The sequence below is a fragment of the Eulemur rufifrons genome, chromosome 19 (assembly GCF_041146395.1).
Source record: "Eulemur rufifrons isolate Redbay chromosome 19, OSU_ERuf_1, whole genome shotgun sequence".
Taxonomy (NCBI): domain Eukaryota; kingdom Metazoa; phylum Chordata; class Mammalia; order Primates; family Lemuridae; genus Eulemur; species Eulemur rufifrons.
This window is the reverse complement of record NC_091001.1, coordinates 42,829,565-42,850,673: the sequence shown is the minus strand read 5'-3', so window position 1 is coordinate 42,850,673 and position 21,109 is coordinate 42,829,565. Positions and strand designations below refer to the sequence as shown.

General features: G+C 40.1%; 1 protein-coding gene across 1 annotated transcript in view; it reads right to left on the bottom strand.

Annotated features, from left to right (window-relative positions):
• The window catches only part of TMEM131 (transmembrane protein 131), a 205,406-nt gene that overhangs the window by 12,058 nt on the left and 172,239 nt on the right, over nucleotides 1-21,109 (bottom strand). The window contains exons 32-33 of the mRNA XM_069494183.1: nucleotides 6,925-7,100; nucleotides 3,819-3,946 (exon numbers count right to left, since the gene is read on the bottom strand). Of these exons, the coding sequence (XP_069350284.1) occupies nucleotides 3,819-3,946; nucleotides 6,925-7,100 (304 nt within the window). The remainder of the gene's footprint in view (nucleotides 1-3,818; nucleotides 3,947-6,924; nucleotides 7,101-21,109) is intronic.

Here is a 21,109-nt window from a genome sequence, read left to right as displayed (position 1 = left end):
TCCCTCTTCCACTTGTGAGAGGGTTATTTAAAAACACCTGTCTTCTAAAAAAAAAAAAACCCAAAGGTTCCCATGACACAAACACCCAGCTCTCTGGTGGTGGCAGTGGAGGTGGTGTGGGTGTGAGCTATTTTTAAGTAGTTTCTAAGTGTTGAGGTTATCTATTTATACAAAGCTTAACCCTGTGCTACTGTAAAACTAACTGGTTTTTAAGAAAAAAGGTGCTAGACGACTATTTTATTTTTGCTGATTCATACTTTCTCAAATTAAGCCAGAAGATCTCTATCAAGAAACCTTTTTTTAAGGCTTCTGATGGGTAAGAGCCAACTTAACTGAAATGATTCTTTCTAAAAGGGAAAAACAGAAAGGTGGTTCAGATGCCAGCCTTTATTTTTATCATGGAATATACAGTACATGCCTCATCTGAGGAAAGAGGGGAGGCAGAGAATTGAAGGTAGGGTTAGGGATAGGACCAGCAACGGAGCAGGGTTCTCCTTGTGCTGGTGGGTCTGGGGCCAATGTGTGCAATGCGGTGTCCACGGCCCTTGGCCCTGAGCTGAGCATGCTATTCAAGCAGATTATCGGGAGTACAATTATTCTATTAAACAACTTCTGCTTATTTTAGATTATTACATTTAAGTTACGTAAATATGTAAAGTGTTAATAAATAAATAGGAAAACAAAAGGATTAATGGATAGTTGGTATCCTAAACCAAGGATGCCCTGGGCCCTTCCTGGTTCTACAGAAACCCTTTGAGTGCCTGAGATCTAATTCCCTATTCCCTGGCATCTCGGACATAGAATGTGGTCTTCTGGAGGTCTACAGGCCCATTTCTGTGTTGCTAATGCTGAAAAAAATGGTTAGACCATATTTTTGTCATTGCAGCCCCACACTCTCACTCCTACCTAGGAAAGGAATTTTTTTGAAGTCAACTCTTGGTAGTGTGGTAGGATGGGGCTGCACAGGGGGAGACCATGTCTAAGCCATTCCTCTGGCTTTATCACCTCTAATAAAGCTTCCAAAAGAGTGATGATATGCATTATTAATGGTATCTTTTTTTAAAAATGTGCTTATGTTTCCTTCAGATATGTGGAATATTTTATTTTATTTTTAGAGATGGGGTCTTACTCTGATGCCCAGGCTGGAGTGCAGTGGCACCATCATAGCTAACTGCAGCCTCAAACTTCTGGCCAAGTGATTCTCTAGCTTCAGCCTCCTCAGTGGGATCATATATTAACATGCTGAAAGCTGACAAGAATTTCAGGCATCACTACAGCTAGGACTGGCTGTGATTCTCCCTGAGTGACAGGACATGGCATTTTACTACCATAACTCAGTGGAGATAGGGGATGGCTCTATTCAGAGAGGCAACATTCTCTGGTTATTAAAAACACCAGTGTTTATTTGATTAACTCTATATCTGATTGAGTGACTAAACTCACTAGTCTGGGGTTTTTCTGAACTTGGAGATGAAAGTATTGAGAGTCAGAATTCATTAAAGAGATTAGATAAAGGAGATGAGAAGACTGAAGTTGCATATGGATTTCTCCAATCACAAGAGACAATTCATAGCACCCTGCTTGAACTGTGTTCTCGTAACGATTTCTCTTTTAACTGCATAACAAGAGAACACAGGTTCTTGACTGCGCAGTGGAGAATTGACCACTCTAGCTTTTGGTTTAGCAGAGAGCTCAAAATCCTTGCAAAGGTAGTGGCACTCAAGTGAAGTCTTTAAAAAACTTTTCAAATTAAAATCTGCTAGCTCATGGTCAACTTATTTCATAAAAAACATCAGAATACAACAGATGTCAGTGGAAGATGGATGGAGGTTAGGATTAACATGTCTTATCTGTTTCAAAAATATTATGTCTTAGGTACCAAGATTAGGCATCAGGGCTGGTCTGGTGATAGTCACCTATGGAATGGTATCTCTAACATAACTCTTAGAAGCACTAGTTTTTAAATTTAAGACCATAAGAACTACTGCATGACTATCTATTCTCACAAGCTTTCTGTATATGTAAAAACTAAGATTTTTCACTATTTGGACTATTAATAATTAGCCTCATTTACTTTAAAATAGCTGATCAATCACCTAAGCCTGAAAAAGGCCTGGAAACATAATCCCTAACCACTAGACTGGTATTATTCCTGGCCTGGGTGCCAGAATAGTGGGGTACGATTAGTGCCCCAGGTCAGTTCCTCTCAGGACAGATCAAGGGTGCCAACCTCCTCTTCAGAAGAGGTGGCCTTCTCTCCCCATCAAATAACCAACCACTTGACACTACTCCACTTGACACTCCTTCTAACTGGGCCAGATTATTTCCAACAAAATGTGGGATTGGGTCACCTGAACTAACAATTTCCACAAAAGAGTAAATTTTAGGTACAGATACTCCATTACTAATTACTGCCATATGCTATGTTATTTCATAAGTGGAGGGACAAACTTAAATTTTACTGTGGTAATCACTAATTTCTTTTTCTTTTTTTCTTTGAGACAGAGTCTCACTCTGTTGCCCGGGCTAGAGTGCCGTGGCATCAGCCTAGCTCACAGCAACCTCAAACTCCTGGGCTCAAGCAATCCTACTGCCTCAGCCTCCTAAGTAGCTGGGACTACAGGCATGCGCCACCATGCCTGGCTACTTTTTTCTATATATTTTTAGTTGTCCAGCTAATTTCTTTCTATTTTTTTGGTAGAGACAGGGTCTCGCTCTTGCTCAGGCTGGTCTCAAACTCCTGAGCTCAAAAGATCTGCCTGCCTTGGCCTCCCAGAGTGCTAGGATTACAGGCGTGAGCCACTGCGCCTGGCCTAATCACTAATTTCTTATTAGCTTTTGGTTCTACAGAGCAGGACTGGCCCTGCCCTAGGCAGGCTGTTTAGTTAAGGGACAGAGCCCAGGTTAATGGTGTTTTTGCAAAGCTCAAGCATTATTCCCAGAATCAGAGTAAGAATAGGCCTTCCACAAACCTAAGGCCAAAGCCAACGATGACAAACAAGCTTTGTCTTCCTTTTCAATTTACACCTAAAATTCCTTCCACTTCCTGGATCACTTCCCACTTACCAGTATTCATAAGAAGCCTTCCATGCCGGTGGCCATTTTATATGATGAACTAGGAAAGGCATCATTAATGATGCCAACACTAAAATTAGTTTATCAGGTAGAAGCTGATTCAAGGTTTAGGAAAATATGAAGTAACTTTAGTTAGTAACCCAACAGAGTTCAACTCATTCATTTACTTGGGGAAACCTTCTGCAGCAAGCCCTCCCTATGGGGCCACCTGAATCCCATCCCATATGGACTGAACTGGAGTTATGTAATGGTAGAATTGTCTCATTGTAACATCTGCCCTGAACATTTTTTAGGTAAGCATAAACTCTTCCAAGGTTTATGGTACAAAATTCTAGATTGCAACTGCAGCTCTGGGTTAGTGACTCAACAGACTCAGAGCTCTTTTTGAGAAAAGTTATGTTTATACCTGTGGCTCAACCATCAAGGTCACCTTCGTGCAGAAGTGAAAATGGTTCTTGGCCTGGGAGCCAATCACCAACCTAAAGTTTCCTCCTAAATTTTCACAACAGATTGCCAATTTTGCCCTCTGCATGTCTAACGTCAGAAGCATGTGGCTGTCCCCAGTCCGTGACAGTGAACATTAGGCATTAGAAAAAACCCAACAGGAATGTGATTGGTACTTGACTTTTGCTACAAAACCCCCCTAAAAAATCAACCCACCAAACAAATAAAAACATTACCTGGCTTTCACCAACAACTTCTTCTATATACCTTATTTCTCAGCATTCATTTATTTTTCTCACCTGGTTTTCACATCTGTTGGGATTTCTTTCTTAACATTTAAGAGTTTTTTGCTTTTTTGTTTCACTTGAGACATGTCATTCTCATGTTTTTCAGGCATGGCTTGTTTTCCCTTTTGCTTCTCTGTATCCTGTAAAAAACATACACTTAACTGCTGAGAATGATTAATAAAAATGACTGCAATTAGTCCCATTTGAAGATAAAGACACAAAACCAAAGATACCAATATGCATATGTGTAAAAACGTCAAACTCCTTTCTTGAAATCTATCTTTATTGCAGTTCTGTCCATTTTTCAGCCTTCTTTGATTTATTACAATTGTATCTTAGTGAGTTGGAGTTCTGAAGAATGTCATTTTAATGTATATTCATCTCCTGACTGGGGTGGGTGGTGGCAGTTAGCAAATTGGTGGCTTCTTATTTCTAAGTATTAGGGAGTAAAACCTTGTATTTATTTACAAGAAAAGTTTAGCCAAGACTACAACATAAAGTTAAACACTTCTAACCATGTGTCTAATCCGGAGCAAAAAATCCCAGGGCAAGAAGGTGGTGCAAGCAGCACCCAGTGTGATCACATCTGTCCCTCCACTGTGGCTAGCAGTAGTGTTACGACTGGTTTAATGTAAATACTGTTCACCACCAACAGGAGGGCCTTAGCTATTCATTCACTTATTCAACAGACATTTATTAGTTGCTTACTTGGTGCCAGGCAATGGGGTTATCAACAAGGTCCAGTCTCTTCCCCAAGGACTGTGAAATCGAGCAGGAGGGAGACACACAGGACAGTTAGAGATTGGTGTGGACTTTTGGTGTAGAAATGTTGCTGGACATGACTGGAGCACAGAAGAGCTGTCTTGTCTGCCTCAACTGTGGAGCCTGGACCAAGAAGGCCACAACCAAGCTGCATCTTAAAGCTTTGCTATTCAACTGGCCCACCAACTGCTATTTCTGATCCACAACCAGAGTCTGCCCCATTCATTTTTATAGTAATCTGATACCGCTGCAGCATTCAAGTATGAGATCAGCAGACCTGTCTCCCAAACAGGGTACATATCCACTGAAGTATTGCTGAACTTGCCTGGGGAGCTGCACGTGGCATGGGCTGTGTACTAAGAGCAATCTAGTTTTGCACCACAGATAGTCTGTTCCAGATACACCGGGGCTGATGGGGGACAGACAGGGAAGGACATACTCAGTAGGGGACATCTGTGGGTGTAGGGGGGAGCTAAAAGCATGTGGTGAATTACCGTCTACTCCACAGCTCTAGTTTATGGTTATTAAGGTGGCCTGGATTTTAATAGGTCACAGCAGGTCAATCTATTTCAATGTCAAGACTAACCAGAACTAGGGCTAAAACATCCTCCTGGCTCACTTATCTTTTGAAACTATTTTGAGTTGCTCATGGAGTATTTCCTGAACACTTAACACACCAGGTACTTTGTAGACCATGAGCTCTTTGAGGACAAGGACACGGCCTTTTTGTCCACTGTTGTTGCCCAAGCACCTAGCAACAAGGCCTGGTGCTACTGGGTGCTCAATACATATGTGTTGACGGAATGGGTAGAAGAGAGCTGGAGAAGACATAAGAGAAAATGACCTCTCAAATTTGTAATCTGGTTGGGAAGAAAACACACATAACAGATCACACAAATACATAACAAACTGAGATCAGTCACCAAGAAATAACAGCATATGACCTCTGTGCAGGAGTGCAGAGCAGGCGGAGTATAAACTCAGCAGAGGGGAAAGGGGTAAATAGGCATGAAGGCCTCACAGAGGATGTGAGTTCTGAGCTGGGTCTGTAAGGAAGCAAATGGCTTGGAAGGAGATCGGAGAAACAGGAGGGATGCACAGCAGAGAGCTAAGAATGAGGCCACACAGAACACTGGCAGCAGGAGAGGAGAGGGGAACGCTGGGGAGGGAGCAGGAGGCAGCCAGACAGGCAGGAAAGGAAGCGAGGGGAAAGTGAAGAAAGCCTGTGCAGAAAATGCCTTCCAAATGCTTATTTGTAGAATTCAAACTGCTGGAATCCCACTCAAAGATCAGGAGAGGGCTTTCTGCTTCTCTGAAGTAACTTGTTAAAACAGATACAGAGTATAGAACTCCAGTACCAGCTATGAGCTGGATTAGGGCAGACAGAGCACCACACCAACTGTGAGGGACTTGTGAGGGGGAAGGCAGTTGATGTGGAAAGTAATTTTATTTAAAAAATTAATGCATGCAGATGACACTGCTGGATATCTTTAAAAAGTGATTCTTTAGGTCACTAGACTAAATGTGAAAAAGAAATTCTGGTCTACAACATTAAAGGGTGTATTAGGATCATTTTAAATCTGAAATATATTTACCTAAAAATAAAAATACCAAAGTAGAATTATACCCTTCCTTTCCTGCACACCACTTACAACTTGCTCTTAGACACATTCACAACAGCAACTCTGCCCTCTATCTTCTAAGGCCCACCGTGGACCAGGCCATTTTGCAATCCTATTCCTGATGCGAATAACCACCCTGTGCGCTAGGGACTCAGAGGGGTGAGGCAGTTTTCTCGATGTGCTGATGTGTCCTGGGCTGGGCTGAGTTTCCAGTCCTGGGTCACTACTGAAGCCTGGGGTCTTTCCCTGGGCCACACTCCCTCCAGAACAGTCACCACTCTACCTGTTTGGGGAGTGAGTTGCTATCGAAGTTCTGCTTCCAGCAGGTGCCAGCAGTGATCCGACGGGAAAACACCCAACATAATTAAAATGGTACAGTTTCTTCTTACTCTCTTGTGATACTTAAAATTTGAAACAAATTTCAGGAGGTAGAATAGTTACTATTCTAGACAGTTTCCTAACTTTTAAGCAGTGTTTCCAATTTCTAAATATTTTACTTTATTAACATGCTTCCAAAATGTTCTTCTCTGGAGGAAATGAAGAGCTATGACTGGTTTCTGCAGGGAAATGACTCTTTAGTCATGCCCAGGCACATTAACAAACCCTTAGAAGGTACGTCAAATATAAAACATTAATTTTGTATTAAAATCAGAATCTATGAGATAGAAGGTCTTGTGCTCTGCGAGAGACCTCTCTTTTCCCCTTTGGTTTTCTTTTGAAAGAGCACCTCCTACCTCTTTGAGGAGTGGTTCTGTGTCAGGGTTGGAGGTCTCTGTGGTGGTGGAGGAGCTGTCATCATCAGCCAAAGAGTCTTTCAGCTCATCTTCCTGTGGCTTTCCCTTTCCCTTCTTCTCCTTTTCCTCTTGCTTCTTAGGTGGTTTCACCTTTCGTTGAAGAGGTTTTCCTTTCCCTGAGGATGGAATATTAAAGTAAAATAACTCTTGATTTTTAAATAGCTTAGAAAACAAAGCCATTGTCATTGAGTAGTGTTAAGTGTTATAAAAAAAAGAAAAGAAAAGAAAAAGCCATTATATTTTTTTTGGAAGAGGCTGGACTCTTTTCTCATTAATAAAGGATTAATAAAGGTTTATTTATTTCTTCTCTAATTAAAGTTTTCCAAATCACATTTCACTTTGTGATGAGAATATTTTAAAAATTATCTTTATTAAGGCATAACTTATGGATAACAGAATGCACTCATTTCAAGTGTACGGTTCAATGAGTTTGGACAAACTCAGCAGCTTGGATAAATCTGTATGTCTGTCTGAGAATGTTTTTATACATCCCAAAGGGTAATGGAGCTTTGAAAAGTCACTTAAGTGAAACCCAGAGATTCTTTAAAATCTGTTGGAAGATGGAAGGCTGATGGTGACACAAATGATGAGCTGCCTGTGTGCATCACTTGAGGGGTGCTAAGAGCCCCAGCGGTGGAGCCACAATGGCTGGGCCCAAATCCTGGTTCTCCCCAGCTAGCTGCATGATCTTGGCCTCTCATCTGTATGATGGGAAGACAAGACCTAACAGGGTGTAGTGGGGAATTACACAGGCCCTAGAAGAGTGACTGGCACATAAGTACTATGTGATGTTAATATTTATTATGGACAGAGAGTAAAAATGGAGCTATAGAAAACCCTTTATTTAAAAAAATCTGGATGCTACCAAAACAAATGAGAATCATCCCACAGCATATTTCCCAGGTAGTGTTCTACATGCTGGGAATACAGCAGTGCACAACATAATCCCTGCCCTCACACAGCTTATGTTCTAGCAGGACTACACAGAGGCAGAGAAAGCCCCAGATCCCAGCACCTCAGAATGTACCTGCAAGATCACCTGGGTAGGCAGGTGAAAGCTGGACAAGCCACATTTTAACCCATTCTGCATGTCATCATTTCTAATACATCTTCTTGATAATAGTGACTTAATATAACTTAATTTAAACCCTGATGTTTTATGCTTTATCCTGAAGAATTCCACTGTTGATGGGTGTCAGAGACCCAAATCTTGGCATCTATATGGGGGGGTCAACACACTACGGCCCACAGTCCAAATGTGGCCTGCAGCCTGTTTCGTATGGCTTGGGAGCTGAGAATGATTTTTACATTTTCAAGTGGCTGAAAAAAAGAAACAAAGAAAAAAATGCAACAGAGAGAGTTTGTGGCCCAATAAAGCCTCAAACATTTTATTTACTACCTGGCTCTTTACAGAAAAAGTTTGCTGAGCCTGATCTAGAAAAAGTATAAGCAAAGTTCTGACTGATTTCCGGGAATGTCATTTCAACATTTACTTTACAGTGATTCCAGATGTTAGATTCAAAACCATAACTGGGTATTTTTTTTTTTTTTTTTTTTGAGACAGAGTCTCACTCTGTTGCCTGGGCTAGAGTGCCATGGCGTCAGCCTAGGTCACAGCAACCTCAAACTCCTGGGCTGAAGCAATCCTCCTGCCTCAGCCTCCCAAGTAGCTGGGACTACAGGCATGCACCACCATGCCCGGCTAATTTTTCTATATATATTTTTAGCTGTCTATATAATTTCTTTCTATTTTTAGTAGAGACGGGGTCTCGCTCTTGCTCAGGCTGGTCTCGAACTCCTGAGCTCAAACAATCCGCCCGCCTTGGCCTCCCAGAGTGCTAGGATTACAGGCTTGAGCCACCACGCCTGGCCCATATCTGGGTATTAAGTCTCAAAAACTGAGAGGCCTTTGTTTCAGAAGACTGACTAGCTGGTTTAATTACAACAGCCCTTGACCCACCCAGAGGGCTGAGCTCCTCCCACCATGGCAAGAGGGGAGGGGCGTGGTCTCTGCCCTACCTGCAGATTTCTCAGATTCTTTTCCCACATGATCAAGATCAGGACCCCATGCAATGAATTTCTCACCGGCAATTACACATTTTGATCATGCTTAGGTTCAATGGGTGAGAGGCGGTAAATCTGTATAAATAATCTATATTTATGATAACGTGAAACTTCCATAATAAATAGAAAAGGGCTGGAAATGAAATTTTTAAAGTAAACTCAAATAAAGGAGAAAAATACTTAACAAACCAATAGTTCAGTTGAAAACTTGGGTAATGAAAGGTTATTTCATAAAAGAACAGTTTTTACACTTTTTACCTCCAAATCCTCATCTTTTATTAACTGAATATGCTGCACTTGGGCTTCTGTTCCCAGCAGCTTAACAAATGTGATTTTGAAAAGGTAACTGTCAAAGCCAGTGACCTGTATCATTCCTCATTCTACACGACCTTCTCTGTTCTACTGGACTCTGCAGAATGTGCCCTCCCACCCCCGCCGGGCCCCAACATGATCGACACTTCTGACAACCTTTTTTCTGGCTCCATCTTTGCTGGTGTTACCTAGGGATCTGCCCTGGGAACATCTTCTCTTTTCCCTTTATATTCTCCCTGGGGGCTCATTTTAATTGACCATAAGCAATTCAAATCTTAAATGTCCAAAACTAAACACCCTAACATCTTTTGGGTTCTCAGTCTATAGTAACGGTTCTTAACCAGACATACTTTAGAATAATCCAGGGAGCATTATGAAAAAATTGCTGTCTGGGCCCACTTGAGAGATTCTGACTCAATAGTTCTGAATGTGACCTAGTGATTGTACTGTACATCTAGGCTGAGAATCACTTGTCCACAGTATCAACATCAATCTAATTACCCAGTGAGGAGCTACTTGAGTGCCAGGTATGATTTCTTCTGCTGCTCAGATTCCCAAGTTCAAATAGTGGTGGGAGAAGACAGAGTGCACTTTCCCAAGAAAAGGGACTGATAACCTGATCAGACTGACTGGCCCACGCCTACCTGTGGGCAGTCACTGTCCCCATGAGGCTGTGACAGGGAGTGCCTCCCTCTTGCCTATTGCTGGGGTAAGCCGATGAGCTGATTCTTGGGGCAAGCTTGTTCCCAAAGGTCTTCTCTTCCTTTGGGGCTGGTTTCCAGTAGAAAGATTGGGCTTTAGGGAAGAGACTCTGAAACCTTTTGTTAGGTCAGTGATTCTCAGTGTTTTTCTCTGGCCTACAGAATCAGCATCATCTGGAAACTTGTTAGAAATGCAAATTCTATGGCCTCATTCATTCCAGACCTACAGAACAAGAAACTCTAGGGGTGGGCAAGGCAACCTGTTTTAACAAGCTCTTCCAGGTGATTGTAATATATTGTCAATTTAAGAATCCCTGGCTTAAGTGGAAATTCTATCCAGGTTTATCAGAGACCTGTGTTGGGGGCACTACAGGCACACAACCTGCTGGTGATAATGCAGTGTCTCATTTCCCATTTCTCACGACTGCTGCATGTATACACAGGCAGGAATCTCAGGAAGATAGGTACCTGTCTTTCAGAGTAGAATTTGGGGAATTCTGAGTCACCTGGAAGAAATTATGTAAACAATGCAATTTAACCATTAATCAATCAGTTGAATAGATTAGATCTCTAAAATCTCTTAATTCATTTCTCATCTCTCACTTCTCACCCCCACTGCCACTTCCTGAGCTCAGGACTTCCTCATCTGTTGCCTGGCCTCCTGCAATGGCCCAGTCTTCTAAGCATTTCCTCCTGTTCCACTTTGCCTTCTACACTGTCAACAGCATTGATTTCCTTCTGAAACATTTTTAAAGTTTAAAAACTTTATCCTATCCCTCATTTTCTATAGGATAAAGTTCAAATTCCTTCACAGTCTGGACCCATCTATCTTTCCACTGTCTGCTCCAGCCTGTCCTTGTCTCTTCCATACCCGTGGCCCATCACAGAATCACAGAACACTGTTTCCTGAGCCTACACCACTGGTTCACGCTACCAGCCTGTTGCCAGGACATGAGAGAGAGAGTGGGGGATTGGGAAGTGGGAATCAAGAATTCAGAGGGATCTCTTTTCTCCACATCTTTGCCCACAGTTATCTTTTAAAAACGTTTTTATTTTTAATTGACAATAATTATATATATATTTATGGGGTACAATGTGATGTGTTGATACATGTTTACACTGTGGTCATCTGTGTTTCTGATAACAGGTATGAGATGACACAGAAGTACATAGAAGATGGTGGTTACCAGAGACTGGAAGGCTGGGCCAGAGCATGGGAGACTCTGTTCAAGGGTGAAAAGTTTCAGTTGGGAGGAATAAGTCTGAGATCTACTGCGCAGCATGTTGACTATAGTTAATAATGTGTTGTATATTTCAAAACTGCTAGAAGAGTAAATTTTAAATGTTTTCATTCTCCCCAAAATTAAAAGTATGTGAGATGATAGATAAGGTAATTAGCTTGATTTAATTGTTCCACGATATAAATATATATCAAAATATCACACTGTACCCCCATAAATACATATAATTATTATATGTCAATTAAAAAAAAGAACTGAGAGGGAGACTGCCCTGTCAAAGATGAATTAATGAACTCAATTGCACTCAAAGTGGAGGAGATAAGATGTCTCCTAGCCTTATTGGAACCATTATCAATAATATAAATTAGCCCATCCAAATAAAGATGGCACAAGCTACAGGGAGAAACAGGTTAGAAAAACTCAAGAGTGTGTTTTCTTTGAAGTGACCAAGGGAGAAATATACCCAATGTGAACGTGGTGACAGAGAAGGGCTCTTGGTAGGGCACCCAGGTTTGTCAGGCTCACACCACTGTCTGGAGGAACTGTCCCTGAGGCCAGTCACCCTCTGTCTGCCTACTCCCATGATCACCAAGCAGAATCCTGTCTGGGGGATGCTGGCTCACCTACTGTGGTGAGCTCAGCTCTGTCTCTGGAAATGAAGCTCTTCTGTATCACTTTCCTGAGATCTCCCTTTTCCAGGCTCTGTTCCTCAGAGTCCAAGCACCTTAGGGCAGAGATCAGGCCTTACTGATCTCTCCCCACTCAGTGCCTTGCACAGCACCCAGCTTGTGGCAAGTGCTCCAGACACCTCAATATGCTGGCCATGGTGGTGTCATAGAGGGCTAAGTGGGAAGCTGGGTCTTTCATCCCAGCTAGTTGGTAATGAATACCACTCCCTACCAGGCACGAAGGAGCTAACCATCTCCTCCCTTCCCCGCTGAAGTATTGTCAGAGAAGGCCTCATGGAGAGTCAGGACTTTCACCACTGCCAGGGTGTCAGCAGAGACAATGTGGGAGTCAGAAGTCCCAGCAGTAATGAAGAGCCTCCCTTTCCCTGGGTGTCAACAGAGAACAAGTAGGAAACCAGGACTTCTAAGTCCACATGGCAATAACAAGGCGGCACACTCCTATTCCCCTTCCCCTACCAGAGCAGTGTCAGGGAAAGCCAGCTAAAACAGAAGGTTTAAGTAAGATCCAAAGCCTCAAGACATTAATACCCAAAAGGTCCAGGTTTCAGTCTAGAGTCACTCTTCATACCAAGAATTGGGAAGCTCTCGAATTAAATAAAAAACCAAAACAATCAATAGATGCCAACACCAAGATGATAGAGATGTTAGAATTATATAACAAAGATATTAAAGCAGCCATCATAACATTGCATTGAGCAATTATGAATACGCCTGAAACAAATGAAAAACCAGAAAGCTTCAGCAAAGAAACAGAAGCTATGAAGAACAACAAAATGAAAATTTTAAAATTGAAAACTAGTAACTGAAATAAAAAGCTCAGTGCATGGGCTCAACAACAGAACAGAAGAAACAGAGGAAATAATCAGTAAACCTGAATATACAAAAATTGAAATTATGAGAGAAAACAGATTGGAAAAAAAAAAGAACAGAGCCTCAGGGACTTGTGTGATTATAACAAAAGATCTAACATTTGTGTTATCAAAGTCTCAGAAGGAAAGGAGAAAAAGAGAAGGCCTGAAGAAACACTCAAACAAACAATGGCTGAAAACTTCCAAATTTGATAAGAGATATAAACCTACAGATTTTTTTTTTTTTTTAAAAAAGCAAACCTCAAAGAGGATAAACACAAAGGAATCCACATCAAGACATATCATAATCAAACTTATGAAAACTAAAGACAAAGAAAAAAAAACCTTGAAAGCCAGAGAAAAACAATACTTTACCTATACAGGGGAAAAAAAATTAGAATGACAGATTTCTCATCAGAAACCATGGGGCTAGAAGGAAGCATTTTTCAAGTACTCAAAGAAAACAACTGTTATCCCAGAATTCTATACCCAAAATAAAATATCCTTCAGGAATATTCTGATATTCTCAGATGAAGGAAAGCTAAAAGAATTTGTATCCAACAGACCTATTTTAAAAGAAAGGCTAAAGAAAGTTATCAAAATAGAACAGAAATATTAAAAGAAGGAACCTTGGAGCATTAGGAAAAAAGAAAAAGCATAATAAGCAAAACTATGGTCAAATACAACAGAATTTCCTTTATGTCTTGAGTTTTTAAAATTATGTTTGATGACTGATGCAAAAATTTTAACACTATCTGATTTGGTTCTAAATGTATGTAGCAGAAATATTTAAGACAATTATGTTACAAATGGGGGAAGGCAAATGAACATAAAGGGAGATAAGGGTTTCTATATTTCACTTGAATGGGTAAAATGATGACCCCAGAGGGCTGTGATAAGTTATGTATGTATAATGTAATACTTAGAGCAACCACTGAAAAAAGCTATACAAAGATATACACTCAAAAATGCTATAGAAAAAAATCAAAACAGAATTCTAAGAAATATACAAGTAACCCACAAGAAGGCGAGAAAAAGAAAATAAGGAAAACAGAGAAAACAGAAAACAAAAAATAAAATTGCAGATTTAAGTCCTAACATATCAGTAAGTACACTAAAAGTAAATGATCTAATTACATAATTAAAAAGACAGAGACTGGCAGACTAGATTAAAAATCATGACCTAATTATATGCTGTCTATACGAAACTCATTTCAAATACAATGACATAGGCAGGTTGGAAGTAAAAGGATGGAAAAAATAAATTGTGGAAACATTAATTAAAGGAAAGCAGGAACTGCTATATTAATATTAGATAAAGTAAGCTTCAGAGGAAAGAAAAGTACTAGGGACCAAGAAGGGGATTACATAGTGATAAAAAATAAAAAGGTCAACCCACCAATAAGATGTAACAATCTTAAATGCATATGCTTTAAACAAAAGAACTGCAAACTACATAAAGCAGAAATGCATATATCTGAAACAGAAATCCACAATTATAATTGGTGATGTCAACAACCTTCTCTCAACAATAAAACTAGACAGAAAATCAGAAAGGATATGGAAGAACTCAACAACACCATCAACCAACAGAATCTAAAAAAATAGGAGCATATACACTCTTTTCAAGTTCCCATAGGTCATATGCCAAGATAGGTCATATCCTGGGCCATAAAACAAACTTCAACAAGTTAAAAAAAAAAACTGAAATCATTCAGAATGTGTTCTCCAACCATAATGGATTCAAACTAGAAAGCAACAACAGAAAGACAGGAAAATCTCTAAATACTTGAAAACTAAGCAACACAATTCTAAGTAATCCATGGATCACAGAAATTCTCAAAAGAAATAAAAACACGGAACTGAAAGTTCCATATATTAAAACTTGTGGGACACAAACTCAAGCAGGGCTGAGAAGCAAATGCATAGCACTAACAATATAAATTAAAATGGGGAAAAGTCTTTTATCAACAATCTAAGCTCCTACCTCAAGAACCTAAAAAACTGCAGCAATATAAACCTAAAGTAAGCAGGAGGAAGGTAATAACAAAGAGCAGAAGGCAATGTAATTGAAACAGATAAGCAATAAAGAAAAATTAATGAAACATAGAACTGTTCTTTGAATAGGTCAAAAAAAGAGGCTGGGCACGGTGGCTGCCTGTAATCCTAGCACTTTGGAAGGCTGAGGAGGGACGATTGCTTGAGGCCAGTAGTTTGAGACCAGGCTGAGCAACACAGCGAAGCCTTGTCTCTACAAACAAACAAACAAACAAACAAAAAACCCAAAACCCAAAAAACAACCCAAAATTAGCTAGGCATGGTGGTGTATACTTGCAGTTCTAGCTATATGGGAGGCTGAGGCAGGAGGATCACCTGAGCCCAAGAGTTTGAGGTTGCAGTGAGTTGTGATCGTGCCACTCACTCTAGCCTGGGTGACAGAGCAAGAACCTATCTCAAAAAAAGAAAGAAAGAAAAAGGAAAGAAGAGGTAAATTACCAATATCAGAAATGAAAGAGGATATATTAAAACGATAGTAAGGGAATATTACAAATAACTATATACACATAAATGTGATAACTTAGTTTAAATGGACCACTTGCTTGAAAAACACTAACTATAATACTACCACAACTCACCCAGTATGAAACAGATAATTTGAGGAGCCCTATAACTATTAAGGAAATTGAGTTATAATTAACACTCATGCCCCCAACTTAGATCAAAGTAAACTCTGGCCTAAGTTTCACACTTCACACAAAAATTAACTCAAAATGGATCATGGACTACAAGAGGATGAAAAGACACTACAGAAAAAATATTTGCAAACCACATATCTGACAAAGTATTATTAATAGTATCTAGAATATATAAACAACTCTCAAAGCTCACTAAAAAACAGTAAAAAAAAAAAAAAAAACCCCAAACAATGCAATTAGAGCATGGGCAAAAGACACGAAGAAGGTATTTCACCAAAGATATTAAGATGGCAAATAAACACATCAAAATATGTTCAACATCACTAGCAATTAGGGAACTACAAATAAACACCACAATGAGTTATCACTACATACCTACCAGAATGGCTGTAATAGAACAAATAACGATACTACCAAATGCTAGTGAGAATGTGGAGAAGCTGGATTACTTCTACATTGCTGGTGGGAATGGAATATAATACAGCCACTCTGGAAAACATTTCGGCAGTTTCTTAAAAAACTAAACATGTAACTATCATGTGATTCAACAGATTCATTCCTGGGCACATATCCCAGAGAAATGAAGTCCTATATTCATACATAAACCTTTACTCAAATATTTATAGCATCTTTATACATAGTAGCCCCAAAATGGAAACAATCCAAATGTTCTTCAATGGGCAAATGATTAAAAAAACTATGGTGACATCCATACCACGGATTATTACTCAGCAATAAAAAGGAACAAACCGGTGACTCTCCAGAGAATTATATTGAGTGAAAAAAGCCAGTTCCACAGGGTTACATAACTGTATGATTCCACTTATGTAACAATCTTGAAATGACAAAATTATAGAAATGCAGAAGAGATTAATGGCTGCCAAGGGACCAAAGAAGCTGGGGAGACAGGGAAGTGGGTGTGGCTAGAAAAGGGCCCACGAAGGTCCTTGTGGTGGTGGAAGATTCTGTGTCTCAGTGATTTTATCAACATCACTATCCTGGTTGTATTAATGCTATTGTACTACAGTTTTACAATGTATTAACCACTGGGAGAAACTGGGTAAAAAGTATATGGGATCTTTGTATTATTATTTACAACTGTATGTGAATCTACAATTATCTCAAAATAAAAAGTTAAAAAACAAATAGTGTATGTGTCTCATTTAAATTTAAAAACAAACATTCCTAAGAACTCACATGTGACCAAGCTGTGGCAATATTCACGGGGTGGGTACTAATCTTTGCCAAGTATGTTAATTCTTCAGAATGCCTTAAGTGTTGTTCATTCTACTTTTAAAAAGCTAAACACACACTTTTTCTCATGCAAATAGTATGTCCATATGGCCTGAAAGCTACCCTTTCAAACTCAATTCCAACTTTCTTCTCAACATACAAAAGGACTGGGATCTCTCAATCTAATACCTTGTCCAAGAAAAATGGGAGGTTTACCAATGCCTACCCCACAACTGACCACTGCCATACCCTATTCCACTCACTGATAAAACTAAAGGGATATAGTTTATGGGACTAGATAACGATCATCTGTCAAATCCTTATATCACAGATATTACACTCTAGGCATAATTATTTTAAAAGACATGTTGCATTGAGTCAACATACTGTAATTACAAGTCCCCTAGATGTTTAAGTGGTTTCCATTTTTCACTATTATAAATCATAGCACATGTAACATTATTTCTTGATGTTAAATGTCCAGATACAGGATTACTGGTTCAAAGAATGTGTGTGTGATTACTATATTTTTAGGGCATGACATGCTTTAAAAATTGCTGCTTCCGGCAACAATTTATGAATATACAAACTTTTTAACACAACTACCACTGAAAATTATTTACTGTATGTAATCTATAGATCCTAGGCTATTGATACTCTTAGAAATATGTAAGTTGCACGCCTGAATTAAAGATAGACAGATTAGATTCTAATCACAAACAATGAATGGGGTGCAAGCCCATTTACCATAGCAAATGAAAAGATAAGCCTGATATAGACATGACTAGAATAATGCACCAAAGTAAACTTTGGTATGTGGTTGGCCAGTGCTCTTGTGTGACAGGCTTTCTTCCCCTAGTCTTTTTTTTTTTTTTTTTTTCCTCAGTTCATACCTCAGCTGTGAAACTCTTCCCCTAGTCTTTATGTCCTGACTCCAGGATGTACCCCTACCTCCCCTGCCTGCCATGAAAAGTTGGTCATTCTCATCCACACAGCTAGCTGGCAAAGCAAACCTGGGGTGCTGTCTGAAGCCTCACCCATCTATCTCATGCTCTCTCCTGCCATCTGGCATCCCCAAATACGTAAGTTCTCATAGGAAGCTTCAGATCTAGAAGGGAAATAAGAGGCCTCACTTGGGCTCTTAGCATAAACTTCTTCCTCTACTTAAGGTCTATCACAGGCAGGAAGGTGTGAAGAGGTTATGGGGGTGCCTGGGTAAGGATGAAGAAAAGTGGCACTTTCTTGCCCACTGAACTTCTGTGGCAGGAGACCTGAGAGGGCAAAGGGGTGCGTGGAAGGCAGGCACCACAACCCACTTCACACTAACATCTGATAAGCATTCGTCAAGATTCAAATGGCTAGCACTAAACAATCCCACATCTAACTTGGAGAGGGGATACTTTTTGCAGCTACTTATCTTGGTGAGATAATAGGTCGCAACCCTCCTCAAAATCAGATGTCCAGTTGGTAGTTTTATGCCTGTTCTGAAAAAATGGTCAGAATGAAACTGTTTATTCCTTGTTTTAAAGCCTAATTGAGTATACTTTTCCTAAGTGGAGTCACACTTTTTTTTAGAGACAGGATCTCACTCTGTCACCAAAGCTAGAGAAAAAGTGGCGCAATCATAGCTCACTGCAAACTCAAACTCCTGGGCTCAAGTGATCCTCCTGCCTTGGCCTCCCGAGTATTGTCACCAGTATATGTCACCATACCTGGCTAATTTTTAATTTTTTGTAGAGATGGGGTCTCACTAAATTGACTAGGTTGGTCTTGAATTCCTGACCTCAAGCAATTCTCCTGCCTTGGCCTCCCAAAGTGCTGGGATTACAGGTGTGAGCCACTGTGCCTGGTTCAAAACTCTCTGTTGACAAAAACATTTGTCCCTACCTGCTAAAATGTTTTCCATAGAGGACCATCTACTGCTTATAGATGTAGCGTCTTGAACAGAGACTGGGCAGAGGCAGGAGGATTGCTTGAGCCCAGTTGTTCAAGTGAGCTATGATGAAACCACTTCACTCCAGCCTGGGAAACAGAGTGAGAGCCCGTCTCCAAAACAAAAAACAAAAAACAAAAAACAGAGACTGACTACACTTACCCATAGTCACCATAAACGCTGTGTGCAGGGCGTAAGGCTGAGTGTGTATCTAAGAGGCATGATGTAGATGAGGAATTATGATTTAATGTTACGGTGTCAGGTTTTACAGAGGGCCAATATAATGCATCTATGTGAAGAACATTCCCATATTTTCTTCAGAGGCACAATGCCCATTATATTGTTCAATGTCCTTAGATTCATGCATGAATTTAATGCTGGCAAAGTCTGTTTTTTCACATGAACTCTCATGCCTCTTTTTCCTACATGAGAACTATATAACATCTTCCTTTGGCCATAGATGCCAGGAAATTTGCAGCTCATTTTAACATTTAATGGTAACAACTAACTTTATTCTAGGTTGCTGCTGAAATAGCGCCATAATTAAACAACAGATAAAACGCCAAAACCGATTTATTGACTTTTAATCATTGTTTTATGTGTGCTTTAATAATTTAAACTACCTCTAATCTGTTTTAAAAGTAGACAAGGTATGAAATATAAATATAAAAAGTATGTCTACTAATTTACTTTTTGTCTTCAGTAAGTACTATACAAATGAATTTGTAATTGCTAGCCTGAGCTAGTTGCTTTGGTTGTCTCTCTCCCACTTGAAATCATTTCCTTCAATCTCCACTCAAAAGAGTTACTTCAGGGAAGTTTCAATTACTAGCAAAAAGTTTCTCTCAACATGTGTAGTCCCTGGCAGCTGTGGGCCTAAGTCAGGCCACACAATGTCAGCTATAACACCTGAAAGGGACATCTCTGGAGAATCTCTACTGAATCAACTGTGGCAAGAATTTGTTCCTTCTCCTCATTTTTTGGCTGTTTAAGAGGTTTAAAAGGGCCAATAAATAATACAGACCAGCATATGATTTACTAGGGTCAGTACTGGTCATATAAATCTATTTCCTCCTATTTTGTTCTGAAAGGATACCTTTATATGAATATGATAAACTAAAATATACCTCAATATATATATAAAGAAAACTCTTCAGGAGCTCTTTAAGTTAAAATAAATATTATTTTCAAAATTTTGTAGCCATTATATTATTTTGTTTCATTAAACTCTGTGCCTAGATAGTAAAGATACTCATATAGCCCAAGAGAAGTTAGAAAAGAATTCCTATGAAGTGAAAATATTTTACTTTTAGCCCAGGGAATTTGTTTTTTTGTTTTTTTTTTTGAGACAGAGTCTTGCTCTATCCCCGGGGCTAGAGTGCCGTGGTGTCATTATTATAGCTCACTGCAACCTCAAACTCCTGGGCTCAAGCAGTCCTCCTGCCTCAACCTCCCAAGTAGCTGGGACTAAAGGCGTATGTCATCACGTCTGGCTAATTTCTATTTTTTTTTTTCTTAACTAAAGATGGGGTCTCACTCTTGCTGAGGCTGTTTTCGAACTCCTGACCTCAAGTGATCCTCCTGCCTTGGCCTCCCAAAGTGCTAGGATTACAGGCGTGAGCCACCACACCTGGCCCCAGGGAAAAAAATTAATCATGAGTTTGCAAGGAGACCCATACTCTTATTTTGTTCTAGTTTTTCTCGTATTATTAGAAGATTGTATATATCATTCTTGGCACTAAGTGGAACTGATAAGGTACACAGGGCTGCACAACCAAAACTTTATAGCACCTAGAGTTCAATTATATAGGATTTTCATAAGATTATTATACTCAATTAGACTTTGGATTTGTTTACTCTAGAAACATAAGCAGCAAACTCCGCCTTGGGGCAATTCCCTGCCTGCCCAAGTAACCACTGCATGAGACCAGTGGCCCTGCCTCCCAAGACCATCTAGTAGTTACATTCCACTAATGAGTGGAGTTAGAATGCCTTAACATGGGGTATCCAAATCTCATGCGGATCTGGTTAAACGCAGATTCTGATTCAGTGGTCTGGACTGAGGCCCAAGATTCTACACTTACATTTCTAATAAGCTCCCAGGTGACATCACTATTGCCAGCCCCCAGCCCACAACTTTGGGTTGCAAGTCCCTCTCTTCCAGGAGTGGCCTCCTCTAGGTAGGTTAGCCACTGCACTTCCTGTTCCCAGCGAGCAAGCTGAGGGCCTGCTTCCCTAGAGACTACACTAGCCCTTCTCTCTGCTCACTCTTGCCCAGTTCCTCGTCTGTGTGGGGCAAATCAGGCTAGATTTACTGCAAGGACTGGTTATCTTTGTCTGTGGGACTATACAGAGAGGTGGAGGACAGAGTGGGAAGCCTAACAAGCAAGCCTCAGGGCTCATCAGTG